The 22,584-nt window shown below is 39.0% G+C and overlaps 1 protein-coding gene across 5 annotated transcripts in view; it reads right to left on the bottom strand.

The window, feature by feature from the left end:
* LOC134208981 (probable chitinase 10) overlaps window positions 1–4,732 on the bottom strand; it is a 232,828-nt gene extending 228,096 nt beyond the window's left edge. Inside the window, exons 1-2 of one of the 5 annotated variants that reach the window (XM_062684954.1) lie at window positions 4,583–4,732; window positions 2,655–2,962 (exon numbers count right to left, since the gene is read on the bottom strand). In XM_062684954.1, coding sequence (XP_062540938.1) covers window positions 2,655–2,657 — 3 coding nt within the window. In that variant the 5' untranslated portion in view covers window positions 2,658–2,962; window positions 4,583–4,732. Of the gene's footprint in view, window positions 1–2,654; window positions 2,963–4,498 lie in introns of all 5 variants that reach the window. The other 4 variants (XM_062684957.1, XM_062684956.1, XM_062684955.1 and 1 more) reach the window with 4 other exon arrangements.
* Between the last annotated feature and the right edge of the window lie 17,852 nt (window positions 4,733–22,584).

The following is a 22,584-nucleotide window of genomic DNA, read 5'->3' as shown; positions in this document are numbered from 1 at the left end:
GGGACTGTCCCGCATGATCCGGGACCCGGGATCCTGGTCCCTCGCCATAACCAAAAAAATGCTCGACTTATATTCCCAACGGAGCTCAGTAAACATTTAGAAAAAGTCGAGTTTTCTACTGCAACCAACAGCTTTCATACTGCTTAGATCTGTTAAAAAGGCCATTTTGGAAAGTTTTACAGATTCAATAATTCTTCATGAACTTGATTGAAAATTTTCCTGGAGACTGTATTCAAGATGTTAATTGAAATTGAGAAGTGGCACTTTGAGTCTGTAATATTTTTCAAAATGGTAAACAGATCCAATCAATATGAAATCTGTTGTTTGCAGTTACAAAATTAATTTTCTTCGCGAAATTTTTTATTTGTTTTTGCATTATACTAAAAACTAGAAAATAAAAATTCCGCGGAAAAAAAATTAAATTTCGTTTCGTTCCGTAAAATTTCGAATCAAATGGACCTCGATTTCGTTTCGTTTCGAAGTCTCGGAAGTAAATCTGAATTTCGTTTCGTTTCGTTTCGAAACAACAATAGCTTTTCTAATTTCGTTTCGTTTCGTTTCGTCAGGCAAAAATGTGTTATCGCATACCCTTAGTTTTAGCTTCGCGGTGGCGCGTTTGAACCCGCATGGTTTGAATTTGCTCGAGAATGCAGCGCTTCAAAATAAAATCGTTTTATCAGAACATAATTGGTTTTTCGTTCAAATTTTTATTCCGTATTGTAGATGGTAAGTTAACATACTTTCGATTGTAATCATCATTAAATTCGAAGATTTGCTTAGGGGGCGCATATTGAACGTCCTTCTCCTATCATATTTCATAGAATGCTTGGAACCATTTTTTTTCTTTCATAATAGCAATACTTTCTGAACAAATTAAGCAAACCGGCCTTCCTTTTTTCAACGTGAACGTAAACTACTCGTGCTAATCTTTATTGAAAACGCGATATTCCACATCAACCTTTTGTGTCTTGGGATCCTCAATGCAATCATTCTAAATTATGTAAAATATATTTTTTTTGTTTTGAGCTTCGATTGATAACTTACGTATTTAATAATGAATAATAAAAAAGAACTTCTCTAGCCAGCTAGAAAAGCCGGCGGGCCCAAACTGAGTTTATTTTTCTTACACGCCGTGGGCCACAAAAAATAGAGCCGAGGTCCGTACTATGGGCAGCTCTGGACTATCAATCGTTTGTTTGATTAAAGCGTTGTAATTCTGTGGCACGGCTCATACAAACGTTATATTTTAACAGTTTTCTAACTTTTCTGGGCAAATGCACTAATTGTTGTATATTTGTATATATAAACACAGCTGGGATCAAGAGTGGTGAGAAAATCTTACAAATCGGTCAGCCCGTTCGTGAGTTATATTGCCTTAAAAAATGCATGCTCATTTTTATATATAGATATTTGTAATTGCCTTATTTGAGTTTGGAATATTTTGTACTGTAGGTGTCGCTGCAAAATGTGAACTATTGTTCTATTTGAGAGCACTCGAAGTATTTTTCAAGGTGTACGAACGTTTATGCGTGAATTCATGCGGATATTCTCAGATGATTAATGTAAAAAAAGTATATTCTTTAACAGGTAGGTAGGTAGATTTGGAAACAACGCTCAAGATAGAAATTTAACGCTAGTTGTCAGTACTAGAAATAGCAAGACGAAAAATAAATCCTTTTGACAGCAATTTCTGGTTCATCCATTCTTCAAGCTGACTCAAAGGAAAACAAGAACTCCAAGGATTATACACAATGAGTACTGTATGGAACAAGCTCGTATTTTACATGATCATATGTATTTCAATAATGTATTCCTAATACCGACATGTATCTGACACTACTCTAATTACACTTCCGCTTTGAAACATACAAATTAAAATCAATTAGCACAATTACGGCACATTTCTGAAAGAAGGTGATAAAGAAGGCCCCACACAATATTCTCATTAGAATTCTCAGTGGGCCTCCCTTAACATTCATTAGACACTCCATGCTTCAAATCGCATACTACCTTGGATCCTGGAGATAACTTGCATGATTGACGTTTGACACCAAATGAGCTGGATTAATCTTTTCCGAAAATGTATTTCTACATGGCTGTGAATGTCCAACGTAGTTGTGAAAAGAAGTTAACATTGGTCAAGAACTTCCTAGGTTCGATCGAACTAATTGAAATAGATCTAATATGATCTGTTCCTTTCCGGAAATAGAGTGTATATAATCTGATCCATTTTATATATTGTTGTTGTGATCAAGCATCATACGTTATAGTTGATACTTGTGATTTCGGTATGATTATTCTCTTCGGTCAAGTTCAGTCTAGGCGTTTTTTCCTACTTGTATGCGTGTTTCTGTTTTTAGACTGTACGTTTGATTCAAATATCATGATCTTGAAGAAAATACCGAACAAATTTTGTTGAAAATTACTGAAGCAAATGGATTCGAATCAAATTTCTAGAAACCACCATAAAACCTTGGTCGGTTGAAGCTCCTTTCCAAGGTAAACTCAACAAATTCATCTGATATTACTGATTGCTGAACATTACAATCGTCCATCAATTTTCACTCAGATGAAGTGAAAGGCAGACCCATTACCCTTCTGTAATTACCAAGACAATAACTGGCAAACCGATATGCATGGCTCACATGACTTACCATTTTGAAGTGCCGCGCGTACGCTTCCGTTCTGTCCCTTCGTCGAACCCTGCCGCGTCGACGTTAGTTGTCCTTCAGCTTTTGTGTTGAAAAGTGAGCGAGCGCAATTTGAGGCTGCTGCTGCTTTGGCAGGCTGGCGTCCTTCAATTCTTCACTCGGTAAACTCAAAAGAACAATACACAATCAATCCCGCGAAATCCACACGATCTAACTCACGAACTCGAGGGGCAAATGTCTCGAACAGATGCAGTTTTACTTTTACGGATTCTTAACCAATTGTGATTGCACTACTGCAGCTGTTTGAATACCTAACGGAAGCACAATAATCGAATTAAGGAAGCGTGAAAAGATGTGTGAAACCCGCAATCAGCCAGACGCACAACTTCCGGCTTTGCGTTTTCTCTGCTTTACATCCACGTCGACAACTACAACGACTACCGAGGCTTTCTTCCTTTCTTGTCTTGGGCAAACTCCAAACGGTGGAATGACGCCGAGAAACCGTGCGGTTGCTCAAGAGAAATGCACTGGATTGCGGCGGTGGCGTTCGAATTGTATATGGTTGGGAAATTGCTGGTTGCAAGTATCTCGTGCGCAGCCTCCTTGGAGATTGGATGAAAGACCTTACAGTGGCGATGGTACAGTGGGCCATCAAATAGTGCGGTTGGAGTTTTAATGATAAGGCAACACTGATATTTGGGAGAAGTGGAATCTTTTCTATTGTTTTAATATTTAAAAGACCTTAGAACAAATCGAGGCTTTGTTTTCGACCCCAATTTTCAAGAGTATTTAAAATTTAGAAATAAAATACAGTATTTCCGACATTATATTTGAAATAGTTCTTAAAGTGTACTTTCTTAAAAACTTTTTATGTGTAAATAGACATCAAATTACTTGTTTTCGGAAATGTGATCTTTTGAATTTTATAATCGGTTATTTTTATATATTTTATAATATATTTTTGAAATTAGATTTTTCTTGGATCCGATGGTTTTGAAACCGTTTACACTTGATCAACATAAACATCATTGTTTTAATTTTTTTATTTTTTTTTTCAAATCTTTCAATCAGTTTATTGGCATGTGGAAAGAAATTGTTTGAATTTTTCCAACATTTAGGATGCAATAGAAATGGAGTATCGAGTTTCCCAAAATACCGTAGTTAACAAACGCACAATTCGAGCACAAGCTATCACAACTGTGGGTGGCAGATTGGGTGGAGAAACAGTATTTTTCTAGCGGAGTGGGAGTCATTTGTGCGAAGTTATTAAAATATGTTTTTATCCATTAGCAAGTTTATATTAAATACAAGCGCTGAACATCAGACATAGCGATGGAGAGTGAAAAGGAATAGATCTAAGTGGTTGATGTGTAACTGCGTCAAGTCGGGGAGGGTGTGCCGTGATTGTGAAAATTTCACAAGCTAAGAAACCATGAAAAACGGCTGCTGTGCAGCGAGAAAAGAGAAATCAGGTTCGTCGCTTATTTTCCCAGTGCAGTCTCTTGAATGCACCACTCAAATGCTCGAGTCTTGCCATGCCACTAAGGAGTTGCTTCACATTCACTGACACTCGACACGAATATGGTCTTGCATGATGGATTCTGTCACTTTCGATTCGTTTGATTGATATCTTCTCACGAGCGCAGGTCTGACTGCCAGTTTCACTTTCATCCAAAATCAGCTCCCATCCGATCCGGGTTTCCACTTTCAATCATCAAACCTGCGCCCTTCAATAAACCAAGTCTCACTGTCACTATATTCGTCGAGCTTGTTCCGCTATCTCACACTTCGGAAGCACTTCAACTTCTTCAACGACGAATTCTCAAAGAGAACTTGTTGCAATTTACTTCTAAAGAACAAGCTTTTAAAATATTCCCAATCGTCAGGAAAACCTTCAGCCCAAACACTTCTCGTTTCCCACCGAAACCAACTTTAATTAGTGCACCACACTGCTACGCAGCACCTGGCAGTAGAGGGTATCGGTACTTAGTGTGTAGCTTAAACGAGACCAAGACGAGGAGCGAGAAAATCAAAGCGATATTGACACAAACTATGCGAACTAGGGACTAAATCGAAAATTGTGTTTCATAAACATCGACGGTCCCAGCAGCAGCAGCAACAGCAGCCACGACGAGGCCGTCCGTCACCAGCGTGATCGGTTCGCGATCGGTGCCCCAGTCGTCGTCGTTGTTGCCGTTGCCGTCGTACAGTGGGACGGAATAGGAATAAATGTGAGATATTGGTATTCATTCAATCTATTGTTTATTCTACATGGGGCAGTTGCAAACATTTACTTGCATTTCATTTTAGTGCTCTTGTGATATACAAAAAAGTATTATTACCCAAAGAGAGCATTGACATTTTTGAACGAAAAATCTCAGAAACATAATTTAAAAAATCGTCTTGTCTCTTGTGCTGCTTGAGATTGATATATATTTTTATTTGAAATATGGCATTTGAAATAAATTATATTTGTGATTATAAAATTATAAAATAAATTATATTAAGATCAGGGATTGAACTTATCATTTCATTATCATTTAGTATTCAGCCAATAACTCATTCCAGAGGCGGAATTCCAAAAAGTGTTATATGGCGGACTTCTAGCGCTGATTCGCCTCTACAATTTAGTCTAAGGGTACTTTGCTGTATGTCTAATATTTACAGCGTGAAACGCTAGGAACACTTAATATACTAAATAATAATAAGTGTTATTATCATTTAGTATATTAAATGATACTAGCGTTTCCCGAGGCGAATATTAGACATAGAGCAAGGTACTCTTAGACAAAGTTGTAGAGGGGAATCAGCGCTAGAAGTCCGCTATACAACGCTTTTTGGAATTCCGCGTCTGGAACAAGCTATTGGCTGAATACTAAATGATAATGAAATGATAAGTTCAATCCCTGATTAAGATGGAGAGAATTACTAAAAAATGCTTTGATTTCGTCCAAACCTAGTATATTACTTGTCTTCGTAGAAATGAATACGTTAGTCGAATATCGCATTCGACTAACGTTTCATTCCTGTAAAGGCAAGTAATAACTGGTACTGTTTGAAAAATGATAACTAGGTACATATATTTTTGCCTTTCTCGTACAACAAAGTTGTACCTGAAAGGCTTTCATTTCACTCCCAAAACGTACTTTTTATAGAGCGCTTGTAGACCCATAGTATTATATACCATTCGATTCAGCTCGACAAACTGAGCAAATGTCTGTCTGTCCGTGTGTGTGTCCGTGTGTGTGTCCGTGTGTGTGTCCGTGTGTGTGTGTGCGTATGTGTGTGCACATTGAAACATTAGACAATTTTTCTAGTACTAAACCTGAATCGATTTTGCTACAACAAGTTGCATTCGATGGGGAATGTTTTCTTCTTGTTCGCTATTGAATTTCATAATGATGGCACGGCTCGAAAAATAGTAAATATTCAAAGAGTTATGAGACATCATTATTTCGTAACAAATAAGCTATCGATTTTCTAGGTTATGTTCTCCCAAGACACAATTTATTCGAAACCGGCACACTGACAGCATAGAATACACAGCTTACACGGAAGAAAAAAAAACTTCACAAAGAAACATAGAAACCCATTAATGAGTTAAAAAATACCTATTTTAAGATTTCATGTATACACTGAAAATTCTAGTTTATTTTTTCAAAATGACCTAAGAAACATATTTTCATGAATGAATTTTAATATTGCGATCAACAGACCAATATGATAGCTTTTGATTGCGGTACACAAATTAATTCATGAAAAAAAGGTGACATATGTTCTTTTTAAAAGTTAAGCGTCATTTCTGCCATCTCTTTCCCCTATGGGCCGATGTGAGCAGTGAGAAGTGAAAAGTGAGACGTGAGAAGTGCGAAGTGAGGAGTGAAAAGTAAGAAGTAAGAAATGAATAGGAATAAATGTGAGACCCTTTTCAAAAGATAGTCTGCATCAGATTTGGAAAACCTAAGTATGCACTTTTCTTTTTACAGCACCTTTTAAGTATTGACCAATAAATTGACAAAAAGTCAACTTAACAATAAGAACACTTGCAAGTTCCCAAAAAGTCCTATTTGGCTTCATGCATTTCTATTACGTTTCTCGCATAACTTTTCAAAAGGACCTAAGTAACATTTTATCATGAATTCTCGCTTAACTTTTCAAAAGCACCTAAGTAACATTTTTTTCATGAATTAATTTGAATACTGCAATCAATAGTTTTCATGTTGTTCTGTTGATTGCAGTACTCAAATTAATTCATTAAAAAAATGTTACTTAGGCCCTTTTGAAAAGTTATGCGAGATTTATAGTACATTTATAGTACGAGTAGTAGTAGAAAATCTAGATGGATTATTCCATTGCTGACAAACGTTCATTTCGAACCAAAAACCGCAAGTTGCTGGTTGATTTTTTTGTCATATACTCTGTCTCGCTCAAACCAACAGCGAATAATCTAACGACTACTTTCACGAACACTTTATTGTCAGATTTTCTGGATATGATACACTGCGCGGCGTTTATAATATTCCCAAATGGGTACTTGCACAAAACTACGCGACTAATGACTGTCGAAAGGTACGGCCGCGACAAACGATACACCGCAATGCTATTCATCCATAAGAATCAAGTAAACGGGGTGCAGAAAGCGCGGCGGTACCTTTCATGAAAGGTTCGCCGCGTGCAATTTTGAGAAAATCAGGCAATAAGGACCAGCCACTTTAACCGACCGTGTCCATTTAGCAAGTATGGTGTTGAATATAATCTGTAGATTAAAAAAACAGTTTAATAAAGTAAAAAAAACTCAGCAAGTAACCGCACAATATTGAGTAAAACAAATTAAGTGTGTAGCATTTCCACATTAAAAAGCATTTCCACAAAAAATTTTAATGAATAAATTTCGCACCGTGTATACTGACAGCATTAAAGTTTGTGTTGCTTCTTTCGTGCTTTATTGATGATGCTAACCTCTCAAGCAAAGCTTTCCAAAGCTTCAAATGTGGAACACGAAAACTAACACACGCGCTATAGAGACCGAAGCCGATGACTTTATCCGCTCGCATCAACACAGTTGTAAAAATTTCATCGTTGGAAATAAAAATCGCATTCGTACATGCTTTCTCGTGCGCTCGTTACGTTTGCTGCCATTTTTTCCTGCTTTGGAAGGAAAGAAGAGGCGTGTCATTGAGGCTAACTGCTTATTGGGTTGGGTGGTTTGGGTGGAATGATGGTGTAGTTTGGGCATTTGGGTGATTTGAGCATAACGTTCGTTTTCATACACCTAATTATTTCCATATTATGCGGCTTTTTTCCATTGATATTTATGTGAATTGTGTTGTTAATTTTCACAAATGTACTTGTACAATTATTACACAAAGGCATGCAAAATCAATGTATGACATACAACTAGTTTTATTGAACTTTAATATTACATTGGTGAAAAAACACTACGTGGAATCGGCCCTAAAACAATTGTAGACGCGCTGTCTGGACAGTTAATCCATATTGTATTTTATAATGTATTTTTAAAACGTGCCGCTGCGCTAATTATTGTACTATTTACCCACGATCGCATATTTGTAACATATGCATTTTTCCTTTCTCGTACAACAAAGTTGTACCGAAAGGCTATATGATTGCTCCAAAAAACTTTTGATAGAAGGCCCGGAGACCCATAGTGTTATATACCGATCTACTCAGCTCGACAAACTGAGGTGACGTCTGTTTTTTGTGTATGTATGTGTATGTGTACAAATTTTGTAGACACACGTTTTAGAACTTAGAATTATCCGATTTACTCGCAACAAGTTGCATTCGACAGGAATTGTTTGCTATTGAAAATGGGCCCGATCATTGCTTTTCGGAATTATTGAAAAATCATTGTTTTTCCCACAGGTCCCCCTTGAAGAAAAATCAAAAACAATTGTTTTTGAATGGTGGCAAGGCAAAAATATTAAAAATGGTCGAAAAATGTGATCTATTCACCCAAAGATTTTTTTTGACCTTTTTAAAGTGATTTTTTCAATATATTTTATAATGCACGAGAAAGGCATCATCACTGCTAGGTGGATTAATCTGGTTTTTTTTTTGTAATTCCAGGTTATAAACATGGTGGTACAGTTCGCATCAACCCGAAATTTGACACTTGGCTGTGTCGAAAATATAACTGAAGATCACGAGTCGCGCAAGGAGAAGATGAAGCAGCTGTGCCGTTCTCAAGAAACATGTTCTGTTTGAAGCTCAACGCATACCGCAAAGGCTTCGCTTTAGGACGTGAGCCGAGATATGTATGGATAAGGATGGGAGCATCTTGACGGAAGAACGATGTTATTTATTTATTTTATTTATTATTTCATCAAACCCAACTGACTAATACTGGTCTTATTGAATCTCTTATAACTAGCATACAAACAACAACACATTTCATCAATACAAATTGCTACAATAATTTTCACCACAATTTTACATCATAATACGAACATGATTACCTACATTAACATAGTATACATAAACAAATACGAAGACTATTTAAAACAAAAAAAATCAATCATTTGCTAATTAAAAGCATATCAATAAATAATTATTTTAAACGGGTGGCTTCCATGTTTCATTCATTCGATTTATGAACTCTCTATACCTTACTTCCAAGCAGATGGCCAAGGCCAAGTAGATGCTTCAATTACTATTTGTTTTAAGTCCGAAGTCAATACAACTTTAAATGACACGTAATCCCAGGAGTTAGTGTTCCGTTCTTATCAATATTAGTTAGGTATAATGCGAACGTTTCACAATCGCAGCCACTGGTAGGGATCAGGGAATCAATACCGTGGGGGACCGAAATCCTTACAGTACCGAAATACTTCCACCTTATTATAAATTATAAATTAGGCTGATACAAATATTTAATTCTATTTTGTCTCCCCCCCTCAGATTTTTTAGCCAAAAAGTAATATTTTGATGGGGCAATAAAATAAAATTCGAATACTTTTTCAAAACATTCTTTAACAAATCCGAGGAGTTTTTAGTTTTTTGCCTTTCTCGTACAACTAAGTTGTACCGAAAGGCTATCATTTCACTCCGATAACGAACTTTTTATAGAAGCCTCTGAGACCCATAGTATTATATACCAATCGACTCAGCTCGACGAGCTGAGCACATGTCTGTCTGTCCGTGTGTATGTATGTGTGTATGTGTGTGTGTATGTGTGTGCACAAAAGCTATAAAAAACATTAGACAACTTTTTGTATAGTAATCATTAACCGATCGCAACAAGTTTCATTCGACAGGGGACAAAGCCTTGTTGATCACTATTGAATTTTATAACGATCGGTCATTGCGTTTAAAAGTTATGAAGAAAATGGTACATCGAACCATATAAGCTCCATATAAGGTTGGTGTCTCAACTAAATGCGAGAAAGGCACCACCAACGCTAGGTGGATTAATCTGGGTTTTTTATTTTAATATTTATTTTTTATTATCCCCTCCCCTTGACCCTTCGGAGACCAGAAAGACAAAAAGTGAATGGCGCTGCAGGAGATTTGCTGGACAGGACAGAAAGTGTAGAAAGGCGGACATCGAGCGGCTACCTACTACCAAAGCTGTGGCACCGCCAAAGAGCTGGGAACCGGCTTCATAGGGCTGGGTAAGATGCGCCAACGTGTGATTGGGTGACAGCCAATCAACGCAAGGATGTGCAAGCTGAGGATAAAAGGCCGTTTTTTCAACTATAGCATCATCAATGTGCACTGCCCACACGAAGGGAGACCCGACACCGAGAAAGAAGCGTTTACGCACAGCTGTAGCAGATGTATGATGGATGCCCACTGCGGGACGTCAAAATCGTCATCGGCGACATGAACGCTCAGGTAGGAAGAGAGGAAATGTATAGACCGGTGATAGGACCGGATAGTCTGCACACCGTATCGAATGACAACGGCCAACGAAGCATAAACTTCACAGCCTCCCGCGGAATGGTAGTCTGAAACATCTTCTTTCCCCGCAAAAATATCCACAAGGCCACTTGGAGATCACCTAACCAAGAAACGGAAAACCAAATCGACCACGTTCTAATCGACGATAAATTCTTCTCCGACATCACGATCGTCCGCACTTACCGCAGTGCGGATATTGAATCCGACCACTACCTCGTTGCAGTATGCCTGAGCTCAAAACTCTCGACGGTGTACAACACGCGTTGAAATCGTCCGCCGCGGCTTAACATTGGGCGGCTACAAGACAGTAGACTGGCCCAAGGATACGCGCAGCAGCTGGAAGTGGCACTTCCAACGAAAGAGCAGCTAGGCGCAGCGTCTCTTGAAGATGGCTGGAGAGATATTCGATTCGCCATTAGTAGCACCGCAACCGATGCACTAGACACGGTGCCCCCGGACCAAATAAAAGACTGGTATGACGGCGAATGCGAGCAGTTAGTGGAAGAGTAGTATGCAGCGTGGGTAAGATTGCTGCAAGATCCCTCGAGGGTGAACGAGGCACGATACAAACGGGCACGGAACAGACAAAACTCGATTTTCCAAAGGAAAAAGCGCCAGCAGGAAGATCGAGCCCATGATGAGACGGAGCAGCTATACCGCGCTAATAACGCACGAAAGTTCTATGATAAGTTGAACCTTTCACGTAAGGGCCACGTGCCACAGCCTGATATGTGTAAGGACATAAACGGGAACCTTCTTACGAACGTTATTATTATCTTACTTCTTGTTATTATTATCTTTATGATTGAGGTTTTCGACCCTGGGCCGGTTCACCTCGCGAGTCTTACGAACGAGCGTGAGGTGATCCAAAGGTGGTGGCAGCACTATAATGAACACCTGAACGGCCCCTGGAGTTGACCAACTACCTGGAGAGCTATTTAAACACGGTGGTGAGACACTGGCTAGAGCGCTGCACTGGGTCATTACCAAGATTTGGGAGGAGGAAGTTTTGCCGCAGGAGTAGATGGAAGGTGTCGTGTGTCCAATCTACAAAAAAGGTCGATAAGCTGGATTGTAGCAACTACATCGCAATCACATTTTTGAACGCCGCTTACAAGGTACTCTCCCAAATGTTATGCCGTCGACTAGCACCAATTTCAGGGGAGCTCGGGGGATACAAAGTACTTGGGCTTATTGGTGACTGCCAAAAATGATACCATTAGAAAAATTAAGAGACGCATAGTGGCTGGAAATCGTACGTACTTTGGACTCCGCAAGATGCTCCGATCGAATAGAGTTCGCCCTCGTACCAAACTGACAATCTACAAAACGCTCATTTGACCGGTAGTCCTCTAGGAACACGAGACCTGGACGATGCTTGTGGAGGACCAACGCGCACTTGAAGTTTTCGAAAGGAAAGTGCTGCGTACCATCTATGATGGGGTGCAGATGGCGGACGGTACGTGGAGGAGGCGAATGAACCACGAGTTGCGTTAGCTGCTGGTAGAACCATCCATCGTTCACGCCGCGAAAATCGGACGACTGCGGTGGGCCGGGCACGTAGCCAGAATGTCGGACAGTAATTCGGTGAAAATGATTCTCGACAGCGATCCGACGGGCACAAGAAGGCGAGGTGCGCAGCGGGCGAGGTGAATCGAAGAGGTGGAAGATGACTTGCTGACCCTCCGTAGATTGCGTGGTTGGCGACGTGTAGCCATGGACCGAGCCGAATGGAGAAGACTCTTATATACCGCACAGGCCACTTTGGCCTTAGTCTGAATAAATAAATAATAATCTTCTTCCTTCCATCTACTTTCTTCTGCTTCAGATTTTTTTCTGACGTGCTTTCTTCTTTCTCAAGTCTAACTTCTCACTTCCCAATTAGCATTTCTCACTCCTCACCTCTTGCTCCTGTTTTTATGATTTCACTTTTCACTAATATCTTCACACTTCTTACTTCTCATCTCTCACTATTCACTTCTCATTACTGACTGCTCACTTTTAACATCTCACTTCTAATTACTTGTTTCTCATATTCAACTACTCACTTTTCACTTCAAACTTCTCACACAATACTTCTCGCTACCCATGTCTAACTACTCATATCTCACTACTCACTTCGAATATATCACTTCTCAATTCTTACTTGTCACTTCTCATTTTTCACACTTAATAAGGAAAGAATAGCAATATAACTCACAAACGGGTTGACCCATTTACGGGGTTTTCTTAAGTCTGAAGCAAAAGTCTGATAATCGTGCAAATTAAAGGTCTGGTGTGTTGTAAAGAAAACATTATTGCCCATATTCAAGTAAAAGTTTCAATTTTGCCTGACTGCGAAAAGACGTATCTTAAGTTGTTTACTTGACAAGATGCGAATAGTTATTAATAATAAGGGGTATACCACAAAAGTTCAAATCAATGGAAGCAGTGGTACTACGCCCTAACAAAAAAGCCAATAAATTTCAAATAAATTTTGTCGATCGTTGGTTAAATCACTACCGGACGTTGTCAAATCAAGAAAACCCCTACTTTGGAGAGGTTTGGATGATCTTCGGAATGATTATTAGACCTACTCGGATAAATAAAAATCCAACTCTACAGTGCAGTGACTTGGTCGGAACTACTGGGTCAAATTTACAGTGAGTTGGTCATAACGATAGGACCTAGTCGGATCAAGAAAATCACAAATCGGTTTATTCGGATCGAGATATATCCTTTTCTGCAGTGGGTCTGTCGATAGTTTGGAACCACTGATGGACTTGGATGTTATCCAACATTTCGAAGTAGAACTTCGTTGATTAGTTCTTCAAACACATCCTCGTTCAAATTTTAACGTAAACTACGTCTAAAGGGAACACTGGGGTACAGGGTCTCAAACGTAAATTTTCAAACTCGAGACCGTCACGAAATTAGGAGAGATTTCAAACGATAATAGCGTCTTTATCTTTCGATGCGATGCGCTTCTACTTGATTGTAGATCTGACAACCTGAACTCAAGAACGTTTTGGGTGGCTTTCAGTGTATTGAAATGCAGAAAGATTGGTATAACGCTTCTTGGCAGGTATCTAAGGATCTGTTGGGAAGGGTTTTGATAGCTGCCGAAAACATTTTCGAGGCCGTTGTTGCGTAGGTCTTACGAGCCGAACTTCAGAACATTTCGCGCATTCTCGAATGTCATTATGGGGCACACAGAAAAATTTCCAATAAGTCATTTGATTTCTTTGAACTGGGCAGGATGACCTGAGCTTGATTTGAAACAAGCATTGCGCTTCTACTTGATTGTAGATCTGACGACCTGAACTCAAGAACGTTTTGGATGGCTTTCAGTGTATTGGAATGCATAAAGATTGGTATAACGCTTCTTGGCAGGGGTCTAAGGATCTTTTGGGAAGGGTTTTGATAGCTGCCGAAAACATGTTCGAGGCCGTTGTTGCGTAGGTCTTACGAGCCGAACTTCAGAACATTTCGCGCGTTCTCGAATGTCATTATGGGGCACACAGAAAAATTTCCAATAAGTCATTTGATTTCTTTGAACTGGGCAGGATATCCTGAGCTTGATTTGAAACAAGCATTGCGCTTCTACTTGACTGTAGATCTGACGACCTGATCTCAAGAACGTTTTGGATGGCTTTCACTGTATTGAAATGCAGATAGATTGGTATAACGCTTCTTGGCAGGTATCTAAGGATCTGTTGGGAAGGGTTTTGATAGCTGCCGAAGACATTGTCGTGTCGTTGTTGCGTAGATCTTACGAGCCGAACTTCAGAACATTTCGCGCATTCTAGAATGTCACAATGGGGCACGCAGAAAAATTCCCCATGAGTCATTTGATATCTTTGAACTGAGTAGGATGTACTCTGAGTATTTTTATGTGCACATTACCTTTCGCTTCTATGGTAGAATTCAAGACCTGAACTCACGGATATTTTGGATGAACTGGAATGCTCCAAAATAGTATCTTCAACACATAAAATTGATAACATATATGTCTACAGTTTTTTGTGATATTTTTCCCTCCTGTCTGGCACAATTTGGTTTATTTCGTGATCAGATTTTAAGAAATATGACCATAACTCTTAGATCAGGAATATGGCTTTCAATATCGGTAATTACAGTAATCAGATAACTTGGAAACGTTCAAAATCACTTCGACTTGATATATTTCATGTATCTACTTTATTTTATGACGCCAGAACTTTATTGCACTTGAATACTGAAGAAATTTGGCCATCATAGCAAAAAATAAGGAAAAAACACAGACATTTTCAAAACTCATGAACGCGGGGAGGGGTCTAGCGGGGCGGCACCTAAGTCAAAAGAAAGCCCTACTAATCCCCTTTGAGAAAAGTCCGGGGTCATGAAATTTGGTCAACGCTTTACTGAGAACGAGCACTTTGAAGGAGGTGACTGTCGTCCCGGCCTTTTAAGGGTTAAACTATTGAGAATGTTATTTCTTTCCCAACCCGGTAGAAAATTCTGAAATAATCAATCCCGTTCATGCATCGCCAACATGGACATCAGATTGATTTAAGGTATCGGCGTTTTGACCCACTGCTTCGTTTTCACTGTGTATAAGAAGCCCCGTGTTTCGCGTACGCGCGTCATTTTCATTCTGGATTTCACGGAGAGCGGACCGGGGCTTTAAGCGGTGGTGGTGCGGATGAAAATGTTCCGCTTGATGGTGGTGGCGGCCGTGACAGCAGCAGTACATCATTCACATCCGTGTTCCAAACAGCATCTTCGGCGGATCTGGCAATCAACGGCGTCCGTAGTGCCCAATTATCGGATGACGTTCGTGCAGCCCTGTGGTTGCTGTTAGTAAGGCACATAAGTGGAAACTAATCGGTTCTTCTCAGGACCGCCATTCTATACAAGGGAATATTGAGCCGAAACGAGTTTTATTCAAAGTGCAAATCAATTGCTGTGTCAGAGGGAGACGCTGCAAAAATTATTCACATGGATGGCATCAGTAGCAGTCAAGTGAAACATTATCTCAAGATTCATATTTGGTTTTACTGCTATTGAGTGTTTGCTGATAATGATTGAAAATATATCAATTCTTGTCGGGATCACTATTATATTTAGAAGAGAGTAAAAGGCTGTACTGTGACTGTAGCAAATTCATGGCATCCAGTGAAATTTTCTCGCAAGACTTTAAGACTGAAATGTGATGCTTTTCGCCATACTGATTTCAGAAAGTTAACTCCTAGTGTGCCGCTGTAAGCACGCTCAAAGTGGGTGATTCATGCATATTATTGAAAATAAATTGGTCTATTAAAAATATTTTTTTTTTTTTATTTTTTTTTTTTTTTCATTTTTTTTTTTTTTTATTTTTTTTTTTTTAACTAATTTTATTTGCTAATTATCTAATACATGCATTCATCTCTTAGACTAGGTGTTCCGTATTTTCTTAACACTATCATCCTTGTTTGCTATGATACATTTTTAGCTATTGTGAATACATTTCAATAGCCTCTGGATTTTTCGTCTGGTTGAATTGAATCATGTAGGAATTACAATGTTTTCAGCTTAAACTAAACATAACCTAATTTATACTAACGGTGCAAAGAACTAATCGTTGCAATGGAAGATTGCAACGATTCTGTCTAAAATTGGAAATTATTTTGTTGGACATTTGTTGCAATGTTTCAATATTAGAAATTCTATGAAGTTCATTGGTACTATACCACGGAGGCAATTTCAGAATCATTTTCAAAATTTTATTTTGAATCCTCTGGAGTGCCTTCTTTCTGGTATTGCAGCAACTAGCCCATATTGGCACAGCATACAACATGGCAGGTCTAAAAATTTGTTTGTAAATCAAAGTTTGTTCTTAAGACAAAGTTTTGATTTTCTGTTATAAAGTGGATATAGGCACTTAACATATTTGTTACATTTGGCTTGAAGGCCTTCAATGTGATTTTTAAAAGTTAATTTTTGATCTAGCAGAAGTCCTAAATATTTAGCTTCGCTAGGCCAATTAATTGGAACCCCATTCATAGTGACTGCTAGTCTGCTAGAAGGTTTCAAATAAGAAGCTCTCGGCTTATGTTGGAAAATTATAAGCTGAGTTTTGGAAGCATTCGGGGAAATTTTCCATTTTTGCAAGTAAGTGGAGAAAATATCCAAACTTTTGCAATCTACTACAAATGACACGAAGGCTTCGCCCTTTGGCTGAAAGGCCGTGTCATCTGCAAACAAAGATTTTTGACATCCTGGTGGTAAATCAGGTAAGTCAGAAGTAAAATGTTATACAATATGGGCCCCAGTATGCTGCCTTGGGGACACCAGCCCTTACAGGTAATCTATCAGATTTAGTATTCTGATAGTTTACCTGCAGCGAGCGAATCTGATAAATAATTTTGGATCAGTTTAATGATGTACAGAGGAAAATTAAAATTCATCAATTTTACAATCAAACCTTCATGCCAAACACTGTCAAATGCTTTCTCTATATCAAGAAGAGCAACTCCAGTCGAATATCCTTCATATTTGTTGAGCCGAATTAAGTTCGTAACTCTTAATAACTGATGAGTGGTTGAATGCCCATGGCGAAAACCAAATTGCTCATCAGCAAAAATAGAATTGTCATTAATATGAACCATCATTCTATTTAAAATAATCTTTTCAAACAGTTTGCTTATTGAAGAAAGCAAACTGATTGGGCGATAACTAGAAGCATCAGCTGGATTTTTGTCCGGATTCAAAATTGGAACAACTTTGGAGATTTTCCATTTATCTGGAAAGTATGCCAATTGAAAACATTTGTTAAATAAATTAACCAAAAAGGATAAAGAGCTCTCAGGAAGTTTTTTGATAAGTATGTAGAAAATACCATCATCACCCGGGGCTTTCATATTTTTAAATTTTCTAGTAATAGATCTCACTTCATCCAAATTGGTTTCCCAACGAAGGGTCAAAACATTCTCTTGATTGAGAATGTCTTCGAAGCTCCGTGTAACCTGATCCTCAATTGGACTAGTGAGACCTAGACTAAAATTATGGGCACTCTCGAACTGCTGAGCAAGTTTTTGAGCCTTTTCGCCATTTGTTAATAAAATTTTATTTCCCTCTTTAAGCGCTGGAATTGGCTTTTGAGGTTTTTAAGAATTTTTGTTAATTTCCAAAAGGGTTTCGAACTGGGATCCAACTTCGAGACATTATTCTCAAAGTTGGTATTTCTCAGAATAGCGAAACGTTTTTAATTTCATTTGCAAATCTCGCCAAAAAACTTTCAACGCGGGATCGCGAGTTCTTTGGTATTGCTTTCTTCTCACATTTTTAAGACGGATCAGTAGCTGAAGATCGTCGTCAATAATAATGGAGTTGAATTTAATTTCACATTTCGGAATTGCAATGCCTCTGGCTTCGACAATTAAATTTGTCAAAGATACGAGAGCATTATCAATATCACTTTTGGTATCGAGAGGAATATCAGCATCAAAATTCCTATCGATATACGTTTCTATAAATCCCAATCAGCTCTATGATAATTAAAAGTAGAGCTGATTGGATTATAAACTTCTTGTGAGATTTCAAATGTCACAGGAAGGTGATCAGAGTCAAAGTCAGCATGAGTTACCAATTGGCCACACAGCTGACTTGAATCCGTTAAAACTAAATCAATTGTAGAAGGATTTCGGCTGGAAGAAAAACAAGTTGGTCCATTGGGATATTGAATAGTATAATATCCCGCAGAACAATCTTCAAATAAAATTTTACCATTGGAATTGCTTTGAGCATTATTCCATGAACGGTGTTTGGCATTGAAGTCACCAATTACGAAGAATTTTGATTTGTTGCGAGTCAGAATTTGAAGATCAGCTTTCAACAAATTCTTTTGCTGCCCATTGCATTGAAAAGGCAAGTAGGCTGCAATGAAGGAAAATTGTCCAAAATTTGTTTCAACAGAAACTCCCAAGGTTTCAAAAACTTTGGTTTCAAACGAAGAAAATAATTTATGTTTGATACGTCTATTAATGACAATGGCGACCCCACCACAGGCGCTGTCAAGACGATCATTTCTGTAGATAAAATAGTTTGGATCTCTTTTAATGGAGAGTCCTGGTTTTAAATACGTTTCAGTTATAATGGCAATATGCACATTATGAACTGAAAGGAAGTTGAATAATTCATCTTCCTTACCCTTAAGAGAGCGGGCATTCCAATTTAGAACTTTCACACAATTATTTGGATCCATTGAAACGGAGTCCGATAACAATTTTTTGTGTGTACTTTAAACCAACCTGAACAGCTTCAGGAATGGTATTTGCTTTGAACATTGCATCAATCATGTGGTGCAATTGTTCAGTTGAGAAATCAAAGTCAGAAGCAGTCATGCTACCTGAATCGGCAACATGACCATTATTTTCCGTTGGGACATGGGTATAAACCTCATTTTGAGAAGAGAAATTTGGTCTACCAGCAGCGATGTTTGCATACGTAGGTACATTGGACAAATTGGAATTTACTGAAGTGCTTGCTACCCGTTGACGAGCGGCAAAATTTGTTTGTGAATTGTGGTGGGTATGAATTGCTCGACCGGTAACCGGTTTCGAAATTTGAGCGTTTGAGAAATTTCTACCCGTCGAATCTGGGATCCGATTGGAATTTCCGTCATCAATTTTGCACGGGAATTCAAAACTTTTTGCGTGAAGGGCATTCCCAGAAATTGGATTTATGATTGCCCCCACAGTTTGCGCACTTAAATTTATTGGAATCTTCTCTCACAGGACATGCGTCCTTGGCGTGAGAGGTTCCACCACAAATCATGCATTTAGCATCCATGTGACAATGTTTGGTTCCATGACCCCACTTTTGGCACTTACGGCACTGCGTAGGGTTTTGGAAATTTCCCCAGGCCTGCGGAAATGTTCCCCATGTAACACGGACATGAGACATAATACAGGCCTTTTCCAAACTTTTCATATTATTTAGTTCACTTTTGTTAAAATGAACTAAATAAAATTCTTGAGAAATGCCCTCAGGGAAGTACCAGAATGGGATTTCTTTTTCATCTTAATTACTTGGACTGGGGAAAATCCAAGTAATTGAGAAATTTCAATTTAATCTCATCCAGTGATTTGTCATCACTGGGAGACCTTCAAGACGACTTTGAACAATCGCTCCAGTTTTGTCGTCGTATGTGAAGAATTTATGGCGCTTCTCAGTTAAATAGTGAAGAAGACGTTTGCGATCGTCAAAGGATACCGGCAAAACGCGGCAGTCACCCTTCCTAGCAATCTGAAATGAAACCTTGATCCCCTGAAGGTTACTCAAAATCTCATTCCGGAAGCCAGAAAACTCGGCAACAGATACCACAATTGGCGGAATCCTTTGCTTTTCGCATGAATCGAATCACCTGGGCTAGAGGTAGATTCGATTTGCTCAATTCATCATTAATCAAATCGAACTGATTGCTCCAGTTCGATTGGAGAAGAATTATTTCCGATATTAGAGTTAGAAGGAATATCTGAATTCTCCAGCTTCCTTCTATTTTTCCGCGCTTGGGCAGGACGGTCTTGAAACCTTGTTTCTTTGAAGGAAGCGGAGAATTCAGAGACTCCTTCCTCTTGTTTTTGTTAATACTCATTGCTGAGCGTGGAGACGTGACCTTCCAAGAGGTTTTTCCCAGAACGGTGTCCCTGCAGGATTACCACCGCTTGTCGGAATTTTACTTCCGCAAACGGGTCCAACGTAAAACGAAGGCACGGGTCCTTGCAAAGATCGTAACGGGATCAGTGGGTACAAATAGCGCTAAGAAGCACCGTTGAAATTAAAATAGCTTCGGGTAGTATTAAAAACTTCCTTCCGCAAAGAGAGAAAGAACCGCACAGCACGAAAGCACGATGCGGTCTATTAAAAATAATTGGTTATTATCATTGTACCAGCATGTTGTTCATAGTTAACGTCGGGCGGTTGTGTCTTGTACTTAACCCTTCAGATTTTTTGTTAATTAGTATATACCTACTAGTATATAGAATATGTCAAACACTATTCACCAAATATTCAACGACTTCGCTTTATTGAAACTCAAATAAATAGTTCGTCGAAATAAAACAAGAAAATTTATCCATTTTTATCACAAAATAATCTTCCGACACCGTGTTTATTATGACTGTAGTCTCCAAAGGGATCGCTTGAATCTAAATCATTTTAAATTAGTGAATTTTGAGAAAGAAAATGGTTATCGCTGCTGTAAAACATGGTCCCGGAGGAGCCGGAAAAGCGGAAAAAATCAGACCAATCCATTTGACATGTTGATGTAAATATAAAGATAAAGTTTTTCGTGCTCTAGATATCTCAAAAGAGTTTTACCATTGTACATTTATTTAGGCTTTATCTATAAATTTGGCTTTGTAGTCGGTTTGATAATAATTGCCCCTTATCATAAAAATCTGATCTATCCTCATAGCTGAAATCTTGATTTCGGCGCACCCCCAAGGTTTGGCGACCTTGGCATGGGCCAACCTGGCCAACCTCACGGTACGGCGCTGCATGTACTTAGAACCAAGTAATTCGGTTGTAACACGCCTTTTATAGGTAGGGGAAGGATGGTCAATATGCGCCTCCTAGGCAAATCTCTTTATTTAATGGTGATTTCATCCGAAACAGCGTAATTTCGAAGTGTTTATTAATAATTAATTATTAATAATCTAGCATATCAGTCATTATATAGTCCATGAATTTAAAAAAAAAACCAATAATATTACAAGAAAACGATTCTATTAAAAAAAAGTAGGTATATTTTCCTTTGAAATCACAGGGCAATATGCACCACCCAAAAATGATAATCAAAATATTTCAATATTTGTCACTGAAATAGTCACATTCTTTTGGATAAGATTAGTGCATGTCTTATATCTTAAGGTAGTCAATATGTTGGACTAATTACAATAAGGAGAAAATATTGTTTGTATCTGAAGTAAAGCATTGTTGACGTAAACACCGAAATTGCATCGAAAAGAGCCAAAAAAAAATTATGTTTAAAAATGTAAACACAGAGCTTTTGACAAAGTTTTTTCTTGTAGCGGCTTGCAAATGGTTTTTGGCTTCAGCCGCTCACGATTTTGGGACAAAATTTGGGGTAATAACCAAGAAAACGGGGTGGCGTATTTTACCCAACCGGCGCATTTCATACATATTTCCCCTAATTAATGTTGCGTGTTGGAATATAAGTGCTGCTCAAATGGTTCGGTACCTCATATATAATTTTGGTGATTAAAATATAATAATAATAATAATAATAATAATAATAGGTGGGAGCTCAGGTGAAATACCCTGGGCGTCCATGAAAAACCACCATTTCGAGTAGGTGGGAGCTGAAGGCCCAATTCCTAAGCACCAATGAAAAACCACCCTCGGGCGAGCACTGGCGCTTGAACCTAGCTATTTAGCACTGTAAAGAATTAAATAACTTTACAGAACCCGTAGCTTCCGGGAATGAAAGCACACCCAAATATGGAGTTACGCTCAAGAAGAATACCACCCATGCGATTGCCCGAGGAGGGAGCCCCTACTGGAGCTGGTCCTGGAACGGGGGACAGAGCGAGCGGCCAGCGGCTAGAGAAAAGAGAGGTGCAACAGCGACCCTCTAGTCATCGGGCTCAGCCCGTGCCAACAAGGCAAAACAGAAACGGCAGCAGAAGAAATCACCAAGGCAATGCTGCACCAGCTGATGTTGCTGTGGTTGATCGACGTCAATCACTCACGTTAGCGGGCCGCCGACGGCAATGGATCATGTGGACAAGGGAGATGAATCAGTACGTGATCCGTTGCTACTACGTTTGCACCAGGATGGAGACGGATATGTCCGGCAGACCGGCGATGCTGGAGATGTTCAATGAGAGGTTCCCTCGGTTTGCACCCCAACAGCCAGAACAAGTTGTACACACGCCAGAGAGCTATTATGTCACATAATATGCTGACTCCAGAAGACGTAGAGTACATCAAGCGGGAAGTGCAGAGGGAATTAGGAGAGGAGGAGGAGGCAAGATCGAGCGATACG

This window comes from Armigeres subalbatus, chromosome 2, assembly GCF_024139115.2.
Source record: "Armigeres subalbatus isolate Guangzhou_Male chromosome 2, GZ_Asu_2, whole genome shotgun sequence".
NCBI classification, from domain to species: Eukaryota; Metazoa; Arthropoda; class Insecta; order Diptera; family Culicidae; genus Armigeres; species Armigeres subalbatus.
The sequence above is the reverse complement of the archived record's forward strand: the minus strand, read 5'-3'. Positions and strand labels throughout refer to the sequence as shown.